General features: G+C 44.3%; 1 protein-coding gene across 3 annotated transcripts in view; it reads left to right on the forward strand.

Moving 5' to 3' along the window:
- B3GALNT1 (beta-1,3-N-acetylgalactosaminyltransferase 1 (globoside blood group)) overlaps positions 1 to 6,376 on the forward strand; it is a 17,797-nt gene extending 11,421 nt beyond the window's left edge. For 2 of the 3 annotated variants that reach the window (XM_008067539.2, XM_021717331.1), the window contains 2 exons: positions 910 to 994; positions 5,020 to 6,376. In XM_008067539.2, coding sequence (XP_008065730.1) covers positions 5,054 to 6,049 — 996 coding nt within the window. In that variant the 5' untranslated portion in view covers positions 910 to 994; positions 5,020 to 5,053 and the 3' untranslated portion in view covers positions 6,050 to 6,376. Of the gene's footprint in view, positions 1 to 909; positions 1,000 to 5,019 lie in introns of all 3 variants that reach the window. The other variant, XM_008067540.2, reaches the window with a different exon arrangement.
- The last annotated feature ends 15,269 nt before the right edge of the window (positions 6,377 to 21,645 follow it).

The following is a 21,645-nucleotide window of genomic DNA, read 5'->3' on the forward strand; positions in this document are numbered from 1 at the left end:
AAAAAAAAAAAAAAACCGAGCTCTCTTGAGTGTGCATGAGTGGAGATGGAGGCTAGTATAGTGACTGGCCTTCGCACGCCAGGCTTGCCTTCTATGACTGTGTGTGGAACAGAGAACTCAGGAGAGAGGATGCCAGGAGAGAGGATACCAGGAGAGTATCTCAGTCGTTTTCTTTTTCCCTTTTTTTTTTTTTTTTTTTTTTTGGAGTCAGGATCTCGCTCTGTTGCCCAGGCTTCAGTGCAGTGGTACAATCCCGGTTTACCACAGCTCAACCTCTTTAGGTCAAGTGATCCTCCCACGTCAGTCTCCTAAGTAACTGGGAATACAGGTATGTGTCACCACACCTGGCTAATTTTTTTAAAAAATTGTGTAGAGACGAGGTCTCACTACGTTGCCCAGGCTGGCGAACTCCTGGGCTTAAGTGATTTTCCTGCTTCAGCCTCCCAGAGTGCTAGGATTACAGGCGTGAGCTACCAAGCCTGACCTCTTTCACTTTTTTTAGTGACCCCTGGATTCCTTATTATCTGTGGTACGATGACATACAATCCCAGTTGATGACAGAGTTCACTACATGCTTTGAGTCTTGAATAGGTTGTTTTTGGATACCAAGTGCCCTTTTTTCACGAGGAAGCCTTGGACTCTGAATTCTAGAGGCAAGCAGTATTTTTTTTAACTTTTTATTTCCACATATGTTTTTATTCAGAAAGGAATGGGCAGTGAGGAATCTTTTTCTTTCTCTTCTTTTAGCCCTTAATCCCCTGACTCATAAATGCTATCAAGTTTCTTATATATCTTTCAGAGATTCTAAGCATTCTTTTTATCTTAAAACTTTTTAAAAAACTGATATATAATAGTTGTACATATTTTGGGGGTATATCCATCACCTCAAGCCTTTATCTTCTCTCCAAGTATTATTTCTGATGACGACATACCTCCGAATGTTCCACTGGCAAAATTGAAGGTCATCACTCAGAAGAAAGAAATCAAGAAGAAGGTGAGGTATGGTTTTGAAATGTCATTTTCCTCATGTAGTAAAGATTATTTCTTCAGGAGTTCAGACCATTCTAGGCAACATAGCGAGACCTTGCCTGTACGAAAAATGAAAAAAAATAGGCAGGCAACTTGGCACCCCTCACTCTAGAACACTTGTCTTCTGCTTGTCCAGAATTTTTTATGATTTGCTGATTTGTTAGAATGAGACTGTGCTGTACAAGTTGGCAGGGGCTGGAATGTATGTGTTGCCTCTGAGCGTTGAGCCGTGCCCAGGAGCCAGGTGAGGAGAAAGTGGATAAAGGTGGTGGTAGTTACTTCCATAATTCTTGATCTGGAACTGTTCTCTTTCAGGCTTTTCCAGGGACTTGCAGCATATGGCTAGTGAGGGCGGGAGGTACACGGACAGACCCACATTTTATCCTTACACGCACAGAAGCAGCATAGCACACCTCAGTGTTCATCATACTCTTGCTATAGGCCTTCCTCTGCCTTGCACTTTGACTCCTATGAGAAAATTGTCCCTGCCACCAAAGTCATAGAATATAAGTGGAGAGGCAAGATACACATGCATGAACCCAAACTGGAGAGTTTGCTAGAACATTCCATTGCATTCTGTGGCTTAAAATATAGAAAGCATTAGAAATTAAAAAAAAAAAAAAAAGATTATATGACTGGAAGTCATCAGAACATATAAGATATGGCCAGAGGGAAAAGACAAGGAAACCTGAAGTCCTATCATTTTTATATGTATTAAAACGAAGAGGCTAGGAGGCTGAGGCAGGAGGATGGCTTGAGGCCAGGAGTTGGAGGTTGCGGTGAGCCATTATCATGCCACTGCATCATTGCATTGCAGCCTGGCCAACAGAGTGAGAGTTCAACTCAAAAAAAAAAAAAAAAGACAGAAGAGCTGTGTGTCAAAGACCCTCAGGTTGAACCAAGGTAGAACCCTTGGTAGACCAGCCTTCCCGTAGGGAACATTAATGTTCATCCTTTGTTGTTGTGAATTCAGGCTTCCCCGGAGCTCTCCTATCCTCCCAGATAATTGTGGGACCAGAAGCCTCCTCAGCCCACCCTGCCTCCTATTGATCTGTCCCCTGGCATTCTATGTAAACAGTCTGGCCCACAAGAGTCCCATGGTGTTTATATATTGCCTGGGGATTTCCTTCTTACATATTGCCTGGGGATTTCCTTCTACCCGGTATCCTGCTTCCTTTGGTCTCTAAGTTCTGGTGTTGGTTGCAGATGTTAGGAAACAGTTACACATGGATGTCCACAGACTGAAGTCTGTCCTCATGGTGAAGGAAGGCATCATGGGATCTGGAGCCGTGGACCCCCTCGGCCTTGGGATCTGAGCAGGGCCAAGCGTCACTGTCTGCCACAGCCTGAGTGCACTGTGCCGCCTCTTGTCTCAGCTGGGGAATCAGTGTGAAGGCAGGTGTTCTAGGAGGCTCTGCCCCACTATTTTGATCTGGTGTGTGACTTCTGAGCAGGTTGGAATGGGAAATGTGAAAATTCAGGACTGAGGTCAGGCCTTGGTTTAAGCACTTGTTTTCCAGACGGAGTGTTGAGTTTGGCCAGTGAGGGCAAAAGGGGTTGGGGTAGTGTTTGGGGCAAAAAATGCTGTTCTATAGTCAGCATTTATTTTTATTTTTTTGCCAGATACAAAGAAAACTTTCACAGTCAGTAGCATTTTCCTATATGAGCAATAATCAGTAAGAAAAAAAATGATAGGAAATGATACAACAACAGCAAAAATGATAGCATTTCTGGAAATCAACTGTTCAGAAAATGAAAAGTCTTCAATAAAGAAAAAAACTTAAGCTGTATTAAAATAACAATTGAATATTTACATAGATGAGAAAATAGTCCATGATTCTGGCTGTGACAGCATAACATTGTAAAGTTGTCAACTCTTGCCAAATCAATAATTAATTACCGATTGTCCCAAACCACCTGGGAGAAAGCAGTGACTCCATTCTAGTCATTTAACAGATCTGAAAAGTTAGATTTTTTTTTTTTAAAGCAGGATTTATTGAGAGGACAGAAAAGCTCCCAGAGCAGGAGGGGACCCAAGGGGGTTGCCCGAAAAGTTAGATTTTAACATAAATTAACGTAGTAAAATTATGAAGAAGATTCAAAATCAATTCCTAAAAAGTACAAAAATATTGGTACAAGAAATAACAATGTGAAATAAAAGCAAATCCTCCAGACACAAAAAAGGCAGCCCTCTCTTGAGTTTTTAAATGCTGAAGGTGACTATTAACTTATGAATAAAGACAGTAGTTATTGTCAGCATTTCAGAGCTCAAGAGGTGATTGTCTTCCTTGTGTCTGGAGGACTTGCCTTTCAGATGAAGAGTCTTCTGCCATCCCATCCCATGTCACCTGTCTCCAAGAATGGAGGAGTGGTTACTCTAAGCTGAGCCCTGAGAAGATGAGAGAGTGAGCCTGTTGTCAGGCAGAGAGAATGAAATTTATTAAAGGGGAGACACGAGGAGACTGGCTTCAAAGAGAAACCAGCCCCCTTTGTTCTTTGTGGGTTCTTTTTATTCCTCGAGCCGGGGCTTGGTGGTCATGTAGCACATGTAGATCTGGAGGAAATGGGGGAGGGGCTGGTGGTCACGCAGCCTTGAGGAAGCAGTTTGGGGGAGAAGGTTATATGGCCTTGAGATGCGCTCTTTGAAAAAGCAGAAAGTGACCACAAAACAGTCAGTAACAGTGCACCTTTTATCACCCAGCCTAAGGATGCAACCTTGAGAAAGCAGATGTAAGCAGTGAGTTAACAATGGTCCCCCATCTCTTCCCACATATAAGTCCTGTCAGTTGCTACAGGGTGTGTCTTATCCAGATGTGCTAGAATCTAGAATCCGTATTGGATCACACAGTGGAGACAGACCCTGGCTTTATTTGAGCATGTTGCTGGTAGTGTCTCCTTGAATTAAATTCTTCTTTCATAGTGGTGAAGACGAGACCCAATTTTATGTTTGTTTTTGTAGTAGGTTTAGAGATTTATTTTTTAACCCAGCATTTTCTGTCTCTGTCTTTCCAGGCATCTAGGACAAAATTATATTTCTTAAGCAGTTATTTAGTAGAACAGGAAGTATTCGTTTTTCCAAAATGATCAAAGGATATGCTGTATATTTATTTATTTTTATTTTAAAAAAATAGAGACAAAGTCTCGCAGTGTTGCCCAAGCTGGTCTCGAACTCCTGGGCTCAGGAGATCCTCCTGCCTTGGTAACAAAGTACTGGGATTACAGGCATAAGCCACCACATCCAGCCAAAGGATATGTTTTAATCTTTTTTTAAAAATGTTATTTTAATGAAACCGCGAGAAAACTTTTTTTTTAGTCTCTATTAGAGTTTCGACATTCTTACTAACAAAGTAAATGGGTAAGATGTCTATTCTTAAACAAAGTGGAAGCACCAGCTGAAATATGAATAAATAAAATTGTTTATCACAGTTTCAGAGCTCTCCACCTTGGTCTTTGATCTAGAAAGCTTAGAGGGACAAAATTGTGGACTTCGCTGCAATTTGGATAGATTTGGAGTCTATCATACTCAGTGTTCTATCACAGAAACAAAGAATGGAGGACCACATGTTCTCACTCACAAGTGGACCCTGAATGTCACAACACTGCAAGAAAGGAACTGGCAGTTGCGGGACACTGCGGGGGGGTGGGATGTAGGGGCCCATAACATCACTAAGGGTGCCTGATCCTGAACTGGGTGAAGGGAGGACCGATGGGAGGCCCCAAACTTCACTTGTACCTAAACCAGCTCTGTCTGCAATCCTGACTTGTACCCCACAACTCTAAAATAAAATTAAATTTTAAAAAATACATTTTTGACTTCTGGTATCCATTTGCTCATGGGTGAATGAGGTTAAGTAGATTCAGTTCAGAAATGTGTGTCTGCTCCAGGGCTCTTGTGCTCCTGCCCTTTCTCCTTGAGTGGATACTCAGATGTTGTTTGGAAGCATGTTCTGGGTGGGGGAACACTAACTCAGTCTTTGATGAACCTTGCAGATCCTGCGGTGGGTGTGCTTCTGAGCCGCCGTGGATGGCCCTGGTTCTCCTGACCACCCTTCCGGGTAGGATGTCCCTGCGATCCCTTAAATGGAGCCTCCTACTGCTGTCGCTGCTGAGCTTCCTGGTAATGTGGTACCTCAGCCTCCCCCACTACAACGTGATCGAGCGCGTGAACTGGATGTACTTCTATGAGTATGAGCCGGTTTACAGGCAGGACTTCCGCTTCACGCTTCGAGAACATTCAAACTGCTCTCACCAGAACCCATTTCTCGTCATCCTGGTGACCTCCCACCCCTCCGACGTGAAAGCCAGGCAGGCCATTAGAGTTACGTGGGGTGAAAAAAAGTCTTGGTGGGGGTATGAGGTCCTTACCTTTTTCCTACTAGGCCAACAGGCTGTGAGGGAAGACAAAATGTTAGCACTATCCTTAGAGGATGAACACCTGCTATACGGTGACATCATCCGACAAAATTTCCTAGACACATACAACAACCTGACCCTGAAAACCATTATGGCATTCCGGTGGGTGACAGAGTTTTGCCCCAATGCCAAGTACATCATGAAGACAGACACGGATGTTTTCATCAACACTGGCAATTTAGTGAAGTATCTTTTAAACTTAAACCACTCGGAGAAGTTTTTCACAGGCTATCCTCTCATCGATAACTATTCCTATAGAGGATTTTACCAGAAAACCCATATTTCCTACAAGGAGTACCCTTTCAAGGTATTCCCCCCCTACTGCAGTGGGCTGGGGTACGTGATGTCCAGGGATCTGGTGCCAAGGATCTATGAGATGATGAGTCACGTGAAGCCCATCAAGTTTGAAGATGTCTATGTCGGAATCTGCTTGAATTTATTGAAAGTGGACATCCACATTCCAGAAGACACAAACCTTTTCTTCTTGTATAGGATCCACCTGGATGTTTGTCAGCTCAGGCGTGTGATTGCCGCCCATGGCTTTTCTTCCAAGGAGATCATCACTTTCTGGCAGGTCATGCTGAGGAACACCACGTGCCATTATTGACCCCACGTTCTCCCAGCAGCCTGGGGAAGGACAAGACATGCAGTGGACGGTGCTGAGGTTTGTCCCGTGGAGAATCCAGGTACACAGACCTGAAACTCATGAAGACCCCACAGGCCAGAGGCGAGAGGGGGTACACCTGGGATTTATTTTGATGAATACTGAAGTCAGACCTTTCAGCAGTGACATTCAGAAGAATTAAATATCTTGTAAATGAATTGGAGAGAACGGCTAATGAAATTTATAGGACCAAACAATTTGAACATGTCATTCTATAGAAGTTTTTCTTTTTTTTTTTTTCTTTTTGAGTCGGAGTCTCACTCTGTTGCCCAGGCTGGAGTGCAGTGGCACAATCACAGGTCACCGTAGCCTCAAACTTCTGGGCTTAGGGGATCCTTCTCTCTCAGCAGCCCCACCCCCCACAGTAGCTGGGACTACACAGGTGTGTGCCACCATGCCCAGCTAATTTTTTTGATTTTTTTTTTTTTGTAGGGATGAGGTTATATTATGTTGCCCAGGCTGGTCTCAAGGGATCCTCCCGCCTTGGCTTCTCTAAGTGCTGGGATTCCAGACATGAGCCACTGTGACCAGCCTAGACTAGAATTTCTTAAAAGAAGGGTATCATGGAATTATAAGCTCATTAGTCCATTATGACAGAGCAGTGTGGAGTTTTATTTATTGACCAGTGTAGTTACTTAAAGGTTTCGTGTTTATCTTATGTGGATTACCAGTTTCAAAAAATATATACTTATGTGTTAAAAAAAACTTTACTGCAGTTACACTGAACAAGATTTCATCAGTTTTTGGCAACATAGAAGATACTTCAAGATGTTGCAATATTTCAGAGTTATCAATTGTTATTTAATATCGCTTTGAACTCTGGGTGTCTGAGTGTTATGACGGTTTCAATACTGTTACATAAATAGAATAGTAAGTTGCTCTTTGCCTTTGGATGTTTTTCCAGTTTCTTCACTGCTTAGTTTATTATTGACAGTCCCATTCATGTAAAGTCACAGTCATCACTGCATATTGGTCATCTCTTGGACTTTGTTAAATATTCTACTGTGGTAATATAGAGAAGAATTAAAGCAAGAAAATCTGAATTATTGTCTCATTTTTTAAAATGTAGTCCCAGTGCTTTTAGGTGTCCCATTGTTCCCCCTGGAAAGCAGGAATGACAGAGCACCAGGCAGCACGTTTCCTTCCGGGAAGGACCCTGAAGGCAGAGAGAAAGGCAAGAACCTGGAGGTCAGGATGTTAGGAAGAGTATTACGGGCCAGTGTTCAGGAGTGAGAATCCTGAAGATCCAGGTTGCGTAATTCGTCTACCCCATGTTTTTTCTCATCAACAGTCAGTTTGTGAATAAAGAGGGGGGAAAGTTGTTGCTGCTGCCATTGCCTTCTCATCAAGATGAAAGCCCTGTTGTGTGAAGTCAGATCTGACTTAAGTCTCATGTACCTTCATAGTGCATTTCCTAACAGAAGCAGTGACGTGTCTTTGCTAGAGGTGCTAAGAGCAGGCCAGAGAGGAACGTTCCTTTCCTCGTGGTCCTGGGATTACACAGTTTTCTTTTCTTTTTCTTCTTCCCTTTTTTTTTTTTTTGGAGTTAGAGCCTCACTCTGTCACCCAGGTGGGAGCTGTAGTGCAATGACACAATCACAGCTTATCGCGGCCTTGACCTCCTGGGCTCAAGCAGTCGTCTCTCTGCTTCAGCCTCCCAAGTAGCTGGGACCACAGGCACATGCCACCATGCCCAGCTAATTTTTAAAATTTTTTTGTAGAGAATGAGGTCTTGCTATGCTGCCCAGGCTGGTCGTAAACTCCTGGGCTCAAGTAATCCTCCTGCCTCAGCCTCTCAAAGTGCTGGGATTACAGGTGTGAGTGACCATGCCCGGTCTACAGTTTTCTGTTAAGAGTTGATACAGGCAAGTGATTCTTTTTTTCTGAATTCCTGGATGGCAAAAGACCAAACCCTTTGTCAGGAAATATAAACTTGAAAATATGTAATCAGCTCTTGAAATACTCAGATATTTAGAATTTTCCTGTGTGAAAAACCCAACTCCACTATGCGGTTCTCTATAGCAACTCTTTGTTTCCCTGGGTTCAGACCTGATTCAGTTACAACAAGATCAATTGAATGAAATATTCAGCTCTTGAGATACTCAGATATTTAGAATTCTCCTGTGTGAAAAACCCAACTCTACTATGCGGTTCTCTATGGCAAGTCTATATTTGTTTCCCTGGGTTCAGACCTGATTCAGTTACAAGAAGATCAGTTGAATGAAATATTCTGTGAAATCAATATATGTCCCTGCCAATCCCTATCCACACAAGAGTCACTTTCTTTAAGACAGATGGTGGCAGTTATTTTTGTGGAATGATTAGATTTTATTGGTTTTGTAGAAAAATATCAGTCACATGCTGCATAAGGACATATAGGACAGTAGTCTCTCATGGGATTATTGTGGAGCTGAAAAATTTCTGTTCCCTGGTGACAGTGTCGCTGTCCTAATGTCATACCATAACACATTACTTATATGTTTGTGGTCATGCTAGTGCAAATAAATCTGCACTGCCAGCTGTACAGCAGTGTAGCACATGTGAGCAGGGACTCAAGAAAACCTGGAATTTATTTATAAAAAAGTGTGTGTTTATTCTTACATGTTTAAACTTCAGTCACCTTCAAAGTACTCTCTGCTTGTTGGAATACACCTATCGAGATGCTTTTTCCACTGCTCAAAACAATTTTGGAACGTATTTGTTTTGATTCCTTTTCGTGCCTCTGCTGTTCTTTGTTTCACCTCTGTTTCCCTCTGAGGACTTTACATCTGGGGAAACACAAGTCTTTTGGAACAAGATCAGGAGAATGGAGGGTGGGGCACAGGGGTCATGCCCTTTATGGTCAGAAACTGCTGAACACTCAGCTCAGTGTGGGCAAGTGTGTTATCATAGTGGAAGAACCAGTCACCTGTTTGCCACAGCTTGGGACATTTCTTCCACAAATCACGACGTACAACAATACTAGCTGGTGCACTGATTCACATGGGTTCCTAGAATACTCACCAAGTGGGGAAAACCTGCACTATAAGGGACTTGCCCTCCAAAAAATAATTTCGATTTTTTTTTTTTGGTTCCCATTGTACGGTTAGGTACCATCTATATAATACTTGATAATAAATGACTGCATTACAGGTTTATGTATTTGCTATACTTTTTATTATTAGTGTACTTCTTTTATTTAAAAAAAAAAAAAAAAAAGGTTAACTGTAAAACAGCCTCAGGAAGGGCCTTCAGGAGTTGTTCCAGAAGGAGGCACTGTTATTACAGGAGACACCGCCTTCACACATGTTATTGCCATGAAGACCTTCCTGTGGGACACGATGTGGAGGTGGAAGACAGGGACATTGATCTTGACCCCGTGTAGGCCTAGGCTAATCTGTGTGTGTGTGTGTTTGTATCTTAGTTTTAACCAAAAAAGTTTAAAAAGTAAAAAAAAAAAAAAAAAAAGCTTATAGAATAAGGATATAAAGAAGAAAATATTTTTGTACAGCTGTACGAGATGTTTGTGTTTTAAGCTGTTACTACCAAACAGTCAAAGTTGATAAAGTAAAATAGTTACAGTAAGCTAAGGATAATTTATTGAAGAAATAAATTTTTAAAATAAATTTAGTGTAGCCTAAGTGTCCAGTGTTTATAAAATCTAAGGTAGGGTACAGTGATGTCTTAGGCCTTCACATTCACTCACCCAGAGCTCTTTCGGTCCTGCAAGCTCCACTCATGGTAAGTGAATGTGTACCATTTAAAAATCTTTTCTACCACATTTTTACTGTACCTTTTCTATGTTTAGATGCACAAATACCATTGTGTGACAGTCACCTGCAGTCTTCAGTGCAGTGACCTGCTGTCCAGGTTGGTGGCCTGGGAGCAAAAGTCTCCACCCTCCATCTCAGGTGTGTGGTAGCTGTAGTGTCCAGGTGTGTAAGTACTCTAGGCTGTTCACAAAATGATGAAATCGACTGGCGACACATTTCTCAGACTGTGTCTCTGTTAAGTGCCACATGGCAGTATACTGATGCTTGGGAAGCTAATTCAAAGACTTTCTTTAGAGAGAACTTTTAAAATGAAAAATAATTTCCATTCACTTTTAGAAAAGACCCCCCCAAAAAAACCAAAGGTTAAATGTGCATAATTGCCAAATATCAGAAGATTGTCCCTTTTGAACCAAAGGCTAGTGCCTGAAAGATCTCCAAAAAGTTAAATGATTATGAAAAACCCTAAGAGGCTGGGCCATTATATTTTTTGTCTTTAGCTACATGCTTCTTAAATAATCTTAAGCTTTCAGGTAGTGAATGTTAGCTGTGTTATTAAAATCATGACCAATATGATGACTCATGCCTATAATCCCAGCACTTAGGGAGACTGAGGCAGGAAGACTGCTTGAGCTCAAGAGTTTGAGATCAACATAGCGAGACCTCGTCTGTCCAAAAAAATAAAAACATTAGCCAGGTTTGGTGGTGCGTACCTGTAGTCCCAGCTACTTGGCAGACTGAGGCAGAAGGATCCCCTGATTTCCCCAGGAAATCGAGGCTGTGTGAACCATATCTACCTGGGCAACAGAGTGAGAACCCGACTCAAAAAAAGAAAAGAAAAAAAAACCTCTGGTGTGTAACCAAACCAGCAACTTTTAAAATGTTCCCTCACATAACCGAGTTTAACATGTGGGTCCACCCTGGGCTGATCCTATTCTATCTGCCACAGCCCTGACGTCCCATGGCCCTGGTGTGACCTTAGCACGTGAGCTAGCTTTGTGGACTGCATGGCCATAACTCCCGCATCTCAGGCTGGTGACAACCACGTTCTCACGTTGAACACCAGCATTTGGCTGCACTCCTGCCATATGTCATCTCATCCCAGGTGATAGGCAGCCTCTGTCTGGAACATGCCACTCTCACGGGAAGGAAGACAAGGGCCAGTGGAAGCACAGTGACATGTGCTTGCCACACATTACTTGGCAGGATGAGTCCCTGCCACACCCAGAGTAGACAGGGTGGGACGTGTATTCCTCTCACAGGAAGTAACGGCAGGTGATGTTGTGGCATGTGTTTACAGAATGGGGAGGGAGTCGCTGAGCTGGTACTGTCACGTGCCACCTCTGGTGTGTGAGAGGAGAGGGGTTGGGTCTGTGGTTCCAGGGCTGGCTCAGGAGGGCCAGGTTTTCATGGCTTCCTTGGGTTGCTGCTTGGGGCCTCGGGCCCTTCCCTGGAGAGCTGCTTTTCCACTCCTCCCTCCCCCACTCTCCTGGGGTCTCTGAACATCACTGTTTTCCCTACTCTCAGCTAGCACCAGGTGGGATAAAGCTCCCAGCACATGGGGTCTGCTGGGCAGCTGCTGAAGACATGGGGAGAAAGAGGGAGAGAAGGGTGGCTCAAGGGGGAGAGGGCAAGCTTGGGGAGAGGGCAAGCTTGGGGAGCATGGCAAGCCCTTGGGTGCTTCTGTCCTTTCGTCCCCAGGAATGAATCTCCCATCTGTGGAACCAGTTTCTCGGGACGTTGTGTAAGTGGAAGACCCACTCCCTGGGACCTTTCATCCCCTCCCCCTCAGGCAGCTCCCTGATCCTCCACACCTGGTTTGCAGGGTGCCAGACCTTCAAGAAGCCCACGAAAACCGGTGGTTTATGCTGGTGGGAGTCTGGCAACAGGACATGGAAATGAGTGACTAGATGGTCCCTTGACAAAATCTGTGCCCAATCCACCTCCTGGGCCTCATTAGAGCAAAGAAGGGTCCGGCCAGGATAAACATCACAACTCTTGTGTTGCAGGCGAGAGGGTTACAAAGCCTGCACTCAAGTAGTCAGAGTCCCATGTGTGGCCAACACAGCCAGGGTAGGGTGACTCCTTGCAGACATCGTCTCTCCTCTGATTTCCTCTCTGACAATGAAAGGGTTATGTATGCACAATTTTTTTCTATCTTGTTTATGTACATGTTTTATTTTTTGAGTCAGAGTCTCACTCTGTTGCCCAGGCTAGAGTGCAGTGACCTAATCACAGCTCACTGCAGCCTTGACTTCCTGGTCTCAGACAATCCTTCCACCTCACAGCCTTATGAGTAACTGGGACTACAGCATGCACCACCATGCCTGGCTTATTTTTTTGTTTTTTGTAGAGATGGAGTCTCGGCACACTGCCTAGGTTGGTCTCGAGCTCCTGACCTCAAGCAAAGCTCCTACCTCGGCCTTCCAAAGTGCTGGGCTTTTTTTCTATTTTAAATTCAAGGGGTCCACGTGCAGGTTTGTTACATATGAATATTGTGTGATTCATTAACAGAAGTTTGGGCTTCTGTTAAGTCCATCACTCAGGTGGTGGGCATGGTATCCAGTGGGTGGCTTTCAGCCCTTATGCCCCCTTCAGAAGTTCCCAGCATCTGTAGTTTCCATCTTTGTGCTGTGTGGGCACAGTTTTCAATATTCCAAGTGTGAGTGGAATCCATGCATTGACCCAGGATGAGGCTGCCCGAGCAGAGGAAAATGTTTCTATTGGCTAAGGATCTAATCTCTGAGACAGAGGCCATGGTCAACTTATGCTCAACAAAAGCTTGACTGTGGGTTATTTTTTGTCTAATTAATAAAATGGAGAAACTAAATGATAATTTAGTAAAATGCAGAGTGGATGATGGCCTGCTGAGAGGGAAGGGCAGAAGAGATGCCTGCCAAGAAAAGGCTTGAGAAGGCCTGCTCTCTCTTGAGATGAGGGCGCTGGGGTTCCCTGGGGTCACATTACTTGTCCAAGGTCATTGTCAAGCTAGGACCAGAAAAAGATAACATCGCTGATCAGTTCTTTAGGAAGGATTACTGAGGCTAAGAAGAATTCCTGAGGCTAAGAGTGTAGATATTAGGAAGGCAAACGCCCTAGTCATATGTCCAGGTCCTATGTCCCAGGCCAGTCCCACGGCTCTGGCTCAGGGTGCCCCTTAGTTAGTTTGGGGGTGCCTCAGGAGGCGCTCTCTTCCTCCGTGGAATTGCAGAAACTTCCAGAGGGGATTACTCCTGACACAGGGGTGGGAGGAACTTTGAGGTGCAGACTGTAGTCTCTGAAGGATCTGTGGCCCCCAGACATCCTGGGGAAGTGATGGGGACAAACCATGGTGGAAGACACAGTGGACAGCAGTGGACCTGGCCTGGGCGGTACCTCTGTCGTGGGCAGGAGCTGCCCCCATGAAAGCTCCCCATGTGACAGATCACTGTAGCCCGGCCTCAGTGGAAACTTGGGGTCTATGATGATGTCACCCAAAACTTTCTGCATGTATGTTTCAGAATAAAAGTGTGTCCTCAGGTTGTGTGACTGGGGTGCTTGCTTATGGAAACGGGCTGGATGTGTCTGGAAGGTAAATTGGCAGTTTGCCTTTCCAATATTCATGCTCTTTGCCTGAGAAATTCTGCTGCTAGGTGCCTTTCCCAAAGAATTGATCAGAGATGTTCATTGCCGTGCTATTTGTTTATTTGTTTGCTTATTTATTTTTGAGTCAGGGTCTCATGCTGTCACCCAGGTTAGAGTGCAGTGGCACAGTCATGGCTCACTGCAGTCTTGAGCTTCTGGGCTCAAGTGATCCTCCTGCATTAGCCTTCCGAGTAGCTTGGAATACAGGTGCACACCGCCACAACTGGCTAATTTTTCTATTTTGTATAGAGATGAGATCTTGCTATATTCCCCAGGCAGGTCCTGAACCCCTAGGCTTAAGCGGTCCTCCCACCTCGACCTCCCAAGGTGCTGGGATTACAGGTGTGAGCCACCACACCTAGCTCATCTTGCCCTTCTCTTAAAAGACTATGGTGGCAGCAGTGACAGTTCCAAATTCCGCCCTTCCCCCTCCAGGTCTATATGTAGAAACTGTAGAAATTGGCAGGATGAAAACAGACCAAAATGTTACAGGATCTGCCTCTCGAGGACTCATTCTCACTTTATTTTTAAAATTTATTATTTATTATTTTGTTTGAGTTGGAGTCTCACTCTTGTTGCCCAGGCCAGAGGGCAGTGGCATGCTCACGGCCACTGCAGCCTTGACATGCTGGGCTTAGGTGGTCCTTCTGCTTCAGCCTTCCAAACAGCTGGAACTACAGACGCATGCCACCACACCTAGCTACTTTTTGTGATTTATTGTAGAGAAGAGATCTCACCAAGTTGCCCAGGCTGGTCTCGGACCCGAGGGCTCAGACAATCCTCTCATCTCGACCTTCCAAAGTGCTGGGATTACAGGCTGAGCCACCATGCCTGGCCTTGTTCCTACTTTAAAAGTGCCTTTTATTACTTCATTTTCAGCACTGAGGACTCCACATTTTTATATCATAAATGTTTTAACACATATATGAACACATTTGGGGAAGGATCAGAAAAGTCACAAGAAAAGGCCATGTGGGGCAAGCCCTGAGTCCCCAGCCTGGGTTCCCCCAAGGGGCTGCCTCCCATGGCCTTCTTGATCAGACTTTCCTGCACCTACACTTTGCTTGTGAATCAATCCCAGCAGCGGGATTGATTCCTCTGGGATACCTCTGGGATGTCTGCTGGTGGGCTTCTGAGGTATCCCTTTCTGGTAAAAAAGACAAAGCCTAGGTGCAATGGTTCATGCCTGTAATCCCAGCACTTTGGGAGGTCAAAGTGGGAGGACTGCTAGAACGCAGGAGTTTGAGACCACCCTGGGCAACGCAGCGAGACCTCGTCTCTACCAAAAAAAAAAAAAGCTGGATGTGGTGGTGTGTACCTGTGGTCCCAGCTACTTGGGAGGATGAGCTGGGAGGATCCCTTGAACCCAGGAGGTTGAAGTTGCAGTGAGCTATGTCGGGGCACTGCATTCCAGCAAGCTGGGAGACAGAGTGAGACCCTGTCTCGGATTAAAAAAAAAAAAATCCCACATAACCAAAGGCAAAGGAGAAAGGCCTCTTTTGGAGCCAGGTGTTAGGTCTGCGGTGCCAGGACCTGCAGCAACCAGGCAGATCCCACCGGGAGAGCAGCTGGAGGCCGGCAGTGGCCGAGGGGGAGAGTCCGGCTCTCCAGGACAGCGCTGAGCCACCAGACCCACGCTGGGTGCCGACACGCCCTGCCCCTGCCCGCGTGATGGGTGCAGCCCGTCACGACGAGGGCATCCTGCTGCGGGGACATCGGGAACAGCGGTTTCCTCCCCGAGGATCTGTGCCAGTGAGTGGGCAGAGGTGAGGGCAAGTCAAACCCGCCGTCTCAGGAGCGGTGCTGGCCTGAGCCCCGCGAACTTCGCGGACTCGGGACCCAGCTTACCGGAGAAGGTCTGGCCCAGCAGCCCACGCGGAGCCGGAGGGAGGGACTCAGAAGCGCCCTCTCTCGGGCCTCCGCTGTCACTGCCTCCCATTTCGTCCCAACCGCTGGGGGCAGCCCCGGGAGTCCGTCCATCACTCACTGGTGGATCCCGTCTGGGACGAGGAGACAGGCCAGGGCCCCCTCGCTGGGCTGCCACCGTCCATCCACGGAGGAGCTGAGGTAGCTTCCTTGATGAGCTGGGCCCAAAGGCTTTTCCGGCCCAATGGCACCCACGCTCACTGTCCTCCTCTAAAGGAGAAGCTGCAGCCCTCCCGCAAAGTCCCAGTGCAATGACTGTGCTGTGGACACGGTTCTGGCCGGTCTTCGATCCCTCAAGCCTGCCGGGATCCATTTGTTAAAAACAAAGCTTCTCGACCAGGCGCCGTGGCTCATGCCTGTAATCCCCGCACTTTGGGAAGCCCAGGCGAGAGGATTGCCTGAGCCTCGGGGTTCCAGACTAGCCTGGGAAACTTGGCAAGACGTCGTTTCTACAGTAAATCAAAAAATTAACGGGTCACGGTGGTGCGCGCCTGTAGCCCAGCTACTCAGGAGGCTGAGGTGGAAGAATCGCCTGAACCCAGGAGGTCGAGGCTGTGGAGGCCTGGGCTACAGAGTGAGACCCTGACTCAAATGAATAAATAAAGCTCTTCAAATTTTCAGGACAAGAGCAGTTGAGAAGCTGTAATCGTGAGTTAGTTTGGTGTTCAAAAGCCAAGTGACAATCAGCTCTGTCTCTGAGTTCAGCAGAAGGTAGGGTTAGGAGAGCCATTTCACTTTTGTCTCTTTATATGTACCTTTTAATATATCTTTTAGATAGATGCCTTTAATATATCTTATTTGTACCTAAAAAACGTTTTGGGGAAAAAAAACATTTTGGACATTGACTTTTCCTTCTCCTTTAGTGACCCTTCACATATACACAAAAGAAAAGTGAAAGTTTGCTTTTTTAAAAAGCATTTTATTTGTAGAAAGGAATTTTTATATTTCTCAGCCTTAAATCTGAAAGCAGGTAGAGTAGACAATTATAACTTTTGCCTGCTGAGCAACTTCCTTTTCCAGAAACTTCTGAGAATTGTCTCATCCACTAACTCCATCTACATAGTTAGTACAAGCCACCGTATTTATTTATTTATTTAGTGAATTGGAGTCTCACTCCATAGCCCAGGTTGGAGTGCTGTGGCACGCTCACGGCCACCCCAGCGTCAACCTGCTGGGCTCCGGTGATCCTTTCACCTCAGCCTTCCAAGTAGACAGAACTACAGGTGTGCATAACTACACCCGGCTAATTTTTTTACTTATTTATTGTAGAGACAAGGTCTCATCAAGATGCCCAGGCTGGCCTTGAACCTGTGGTCTCAGGCAATCCATTGGCCTCAGCCACCCAAAGTGCTGGGATTACAGGCTGAGCCACCGATCCCAGCCTACATGTCACCATATTAATGCAATACGGCCCAAACTGTAAGAACTCCCCCAGAACCTTGGAGACAGTTCACATCCAATTCCACAGTGTTTCTTTCTGCATTTTGTGACACCTTTGCAGATGGAGATTCTGTTCTCAACAATTTTCTCTGAGGTATGTCATGCCATGTTGCTGGAGCCCTGCATAGAGCTAATCTAACCTACATCTACGTACAGCTGGCCTATCTCTTATTATCTGATACTGATTTCACCATAGAAACTTTGTTGATATGTTTTTATAAATCTGGGCAAAAGTTGTGTGAATAATAAACATTTTTTTCTTGCATACATTAAAAAAAAACACCTTGTTCTCCTGCAGAAGACAATGTGGTCAAGAAAAGACCACCCCTCCCCTTCTGTCCTCCCATCAGAAGCCAAGAGATGTCAATCTCTGGGGGACAGTTATGGGACTCCACCCTCCTTGACATAGCAATCATTGTGAAGGTATAGCAATCCTATTGTAATAAGCAAAAGAAGGGTTTCTTTCGCCCATGCCAGCTCTGGCATGCCTTCTTTTTCTTTTCTCTCTCCATTCTCTAATAAACTTTGTTTTAAAACTTAAAAAAAAAAAAAATCACCTTGTTTGGAACCAGAACTGGGTTCATTCCCATTCAGATGAAACCGCCGGAGCCTCAGTCTGTCCTGTCTCTTGCCTCTGGGATGTTTGGTCCTGTCTTTCTTTTCAGAGCAGAAATCCAATTTAGCAGCTTCTCCACCTCAAAAGCATAGAGAAAGTGTACAATTCCAGAAAAGACACTGGGATGGAAAATGAATGTATCTCAAAGAAAAGGACAGTGATCTCATGTGTGAAGTTTCACAGTGTATTTATTTTTGCTATAATCTTGTCATCAGGGGTGAACGTCTAGCTGTTTGCTTTGCATACAGTACAGAATCAGTGACTGTGTGAACGCATTCATCTCTACACGGCGAATTCTGCCCGGGGACACACCCCAGTACACACCATGCATCTCGAGGGACCGGGTGCTGCCTCAGACTCTGGGCTCTGCTATGGGACATGCTGTACCAACGTGACATCATAACTGTGTTTCAAACATTTCTGAGAGACAAATGCAGAACCGTGGGCCTAAACACTTCTGAAGAGGACTGAGAGCCAGGAGGCTTTGCCAAGGTCTGTTGGGTTTATGGTGGGCAGTTTCAGAGAGTAAATCATTAGAATGCCTGATTCATTTTTGACCTGTGATTTAATTATTAATACAATTTGAAGATGCCTGAAAGAAAAACATTGCTAATAAATTCTAGATCCTGGAATCCTTTTCTCAACAAATACCCCCTTATAATTTCCAAAGTAGCGAGAAAATGCTGATGGAAAAATTTTCATGCTGTTGAAATGGGTATAAATAAAAGCTTATACAAAGTCACCACCTCAAAATCAACAGAGTAAGAGACGAGACCATTTAAAGAACACACGACTCTTGTAGCTTTTCCCCTTCCCCTTTTCTCTTTCCCCGCCCTGTCCTTTCCTTCTTCCCTTCCTTAACAGCTCCCTCTATAGTTTTAATCTTTCCAAATCAAATTATCTTGATTTAATTTGAATTTCCTTTTGTAAGGTCTCATGATTAAAACTGAAACAACAAAACCCTACTTATGATCACAATGAGATCTTTATATTCTCTTACCATTCACTCTCTAGCATGTGTAGGAAAGAATTATCCTAATCCAATAGGATTCTAATGTCATTTGGCAATAGCTACTGTCACTTGACTAAAGAAGCCATTGGCATAAACAGAATGAGACGTTAAGGGAAGATGACCAGGGAGGCAAAGAATTTAGAAGAAAGTGATGGCTTCTGTGGTTAAAAATAAAAGTCTGGTATTTAGATTTTTTTTTTTTCATACAGAAATTAGATGTTGCTATTTCGGTTCAAAATACAAAACTTAAGTTCCATGTTTAGACTCTGGAATGGGTAAAGTAACTATGGATACCAAGTTTATGATTTTTAAAAATCTGGCATTTAGTCTTCTGTTCCTATTGAAATCAAGAAATCATTGTGCTGCTGAAATATGTTAATTTTGTGTATAATGGATTTGCTTTTTTGTATACTCGGGAACACTGAAGACACCCTCACGGTTCTGGGCTCTGTTTTAGGGCATAAGGTTGTTACACAATGTAGTCTTTGGGGGAACAGAAGTAGAAATAGGCCTTGGAAGATGCTCTGGTTCTTCCCTGTTCTCCTCTGTAACCCTTTTCTTCTCCCGGAAGGATCCTGGAGGGCGAAACAGCCTGGCCTGAATGCTTGCATAGCTGCTGGCTTCCCATGGTGCCCTTCTGGGGACAGCCCTTCCCCTGTCCTGTTCTTTGTCTGACTTCCCTACTCCATCTGTTTGCTTGGGTGTGGGCCCGATACTCCCAGTCTCGTACCATTCACTCTCTAGTATGTGGAGAAATTCTGCTCATTCTGCCCTGTCCTTACAAATCGAAGTCCATTGGAGGAAATCGTGAAGATGCCAACTTTCATCCCATTCAGCCAATATTTATAATTGTGGTATCTCTGAGACCCCCCCACTAAAACAGCCTCAGAAGGCAGTGATGGTGCCCAGGTCTTCACCGCCAGATACATCCACGTAGATGGTCACCGCCTGGCACGTGGTAGGTGCTCAAAAAAAGAAAAAAAGAATAGAATGAATTCTACAATGGCACCAACTTAGAGCAATAATAGTGATTTTCCCAATGAAATCTGTTCATAGGGTAGATCAACCAACCTTTTATAAATGCAGTGATGCTTTTTTTTTTTTTTTTTTTGAGTTGGGATCTCACTTTGTTGCCCAGGCTGGAGTGCAGTGGCATGCTCATGGCCACTACAGCCTTGATCTGCTGGACTCAGGCGATCCTTCCTCCTCAGCCTTCCAAGTAACTGGAACTGCAGGCATGTACCACCATGCCCGGCTAATTTTTTGATTTATTGTAGAGAGTGAGGTCTCACCAAGTTGCCAAGGGTGGTCTTGAACCCATGGGCTCAAGAAATTCTCTCACCTTGGCCTCCAAAAGTGCTGGGATTATAAGCATGAGCCACTGCACCTGGCCTGATGCTTCTATTCTTAAAAACAAAAAAAAACAAAACAAAAAAAAACCCCAAAATCTGATATATTGTTCTTATAGGAATTACATATGTGAACAGAGTTCACATTGGGGTCTTTTGGAATGATATGTTTAATTATTATTTTTCAGACTTGGCAGAATAATCCTCTTGTGAACTCACTAAAATTTCTTTCTTTCTGTTTTGTTTTTTTTTTTTTTTTCTTTCTCCTGGCTGCCCATGGGATTGTTGAGAGGTTGTCAGATGGATTTCAACTCTGTGCCCTGAACCAAGGTTGTGTAAATGCTATCACTCAAAACCACCTGCATTGGTAACTGGAGAGAAAACAGAGAGATATTGTTGCAGATGTTAATGTTTCATCCTGAACATGTATTTCAGATACATTAAAAAGGACAAACATTGCCTTCCAGAATAGAAGCCACAGTTACAGGTTTTCCACATTGTCGATTCGTTATTACATTTTCTGCACACTGTATATGCCTGAGACAAAAGGATGATCAAGACGATCAACACATAGAGACTCTTTCATGGTAGTCTTGGCACCCACGTAAGGCCAATGTCTTGGTAAGTGCCTCACAGTTCCAACTTTCCCCTCTGAAGCCGAGTTTGCACCTTTTCATTATTCCCTTAAGCAGTCACCATGCATCCATAGATAAAGACAGATGGGAATTTAAAACTTATACAAGAGACCACTTTCATTTGGGTTAGAGATGTCTAATACAATTTTCTACAGGATCAATTTTTAAAAAAATTATATGAGCAGCATGACTCATTGCATTATAGGGGTTAGAAAACTCTTTAAAGAAGTAAGAACATGAAATCGCCGTGTAGTTTGTTTTTATGAAGCTGTTTCCAGTTGAATAGTCACTAGTATTTGTATTGGCATTTGCAAAAATTACCAGTATGTTGAACCCACTCTCAGTTGTTGCTGTGACCTAGATGTGGTTTTATTTAGACATTCCAAAATAGAAGGGCAACTGTCTAGGCTATCTTAATATCTTTCAAAATTCTACAAACATTATTTCCTCTTCAAAAATTCTAAAAATCCAGGGTAAAATCATGTCCAGGATGTGGAAAGTAAGCAGAACCTAGAGAATAAAGGTGCTTAGGACAGAAATGAATAAGACCCCCTCTACCCCTCCCCCCTTTTTTTTTCAGTTGGAGTCTCACTCTGTCACCTAGGCTGGAGTGCAGTGGCATGCTCACAGCCACCACAACCTTGACCTGCTGGGTTCAGGTGATCCTTCTCTCTCAGCCTTCCAAGTAGCTGGAACTATAGGCATGCACCACCACATCCAGCTGTTTTTGATTTATTGTAGAGATGAGGTCTCTCCATGTTCAGGCTAGTTTTGAACCCCTGAGCTCAGGCAATCCTCTCACCTTGGCCTCCCAAAGTGCTGGGATTACAGGTTTGAGCCACTGCACCCGGCTTCTACCCATTTTTATTACAAAAAAAAAATGGAATTAGGGACTGCGATTCACAATAACTCAGTATCTTCATCTTCTCGCTTTTCAGTGTTGTCTGCTTAACTTCAGGATGAGCATAATGATCAGAAACCATGATCCATGGTGTAATCAAATAGAGTGTTGCCTTTTTCCGATTTAAAATATTTCCTTTTGTATTATTATTCTTTGATTTTGGCTTTTGTATTTTCTTAAAAATGCTTTTCTTTACATTCCAATATTGACCACATTGGAAATTGATTTTATAGTTTTTAATTAAAAAATGTTCCAAACTATTATTCTCCCCTCCCTCCCCATCTTTC

This window comes from Carlito syrichta, unplaced genomic scaffold, assembly GCF_000164805.1.
Source record: "Carlito syrichta isolate Samal-C Ts95f unplaced genomic scaffold, Tarsius_syrichta-2.0.1 Scaffold309701, whole genome shotgun sequence".
Taxonomy (NCBI): Eukaryota; Metazoa; Chordata; class Mammalia; order Primates; family Tarsiidae; genus Carlito; species Carlito syrichta.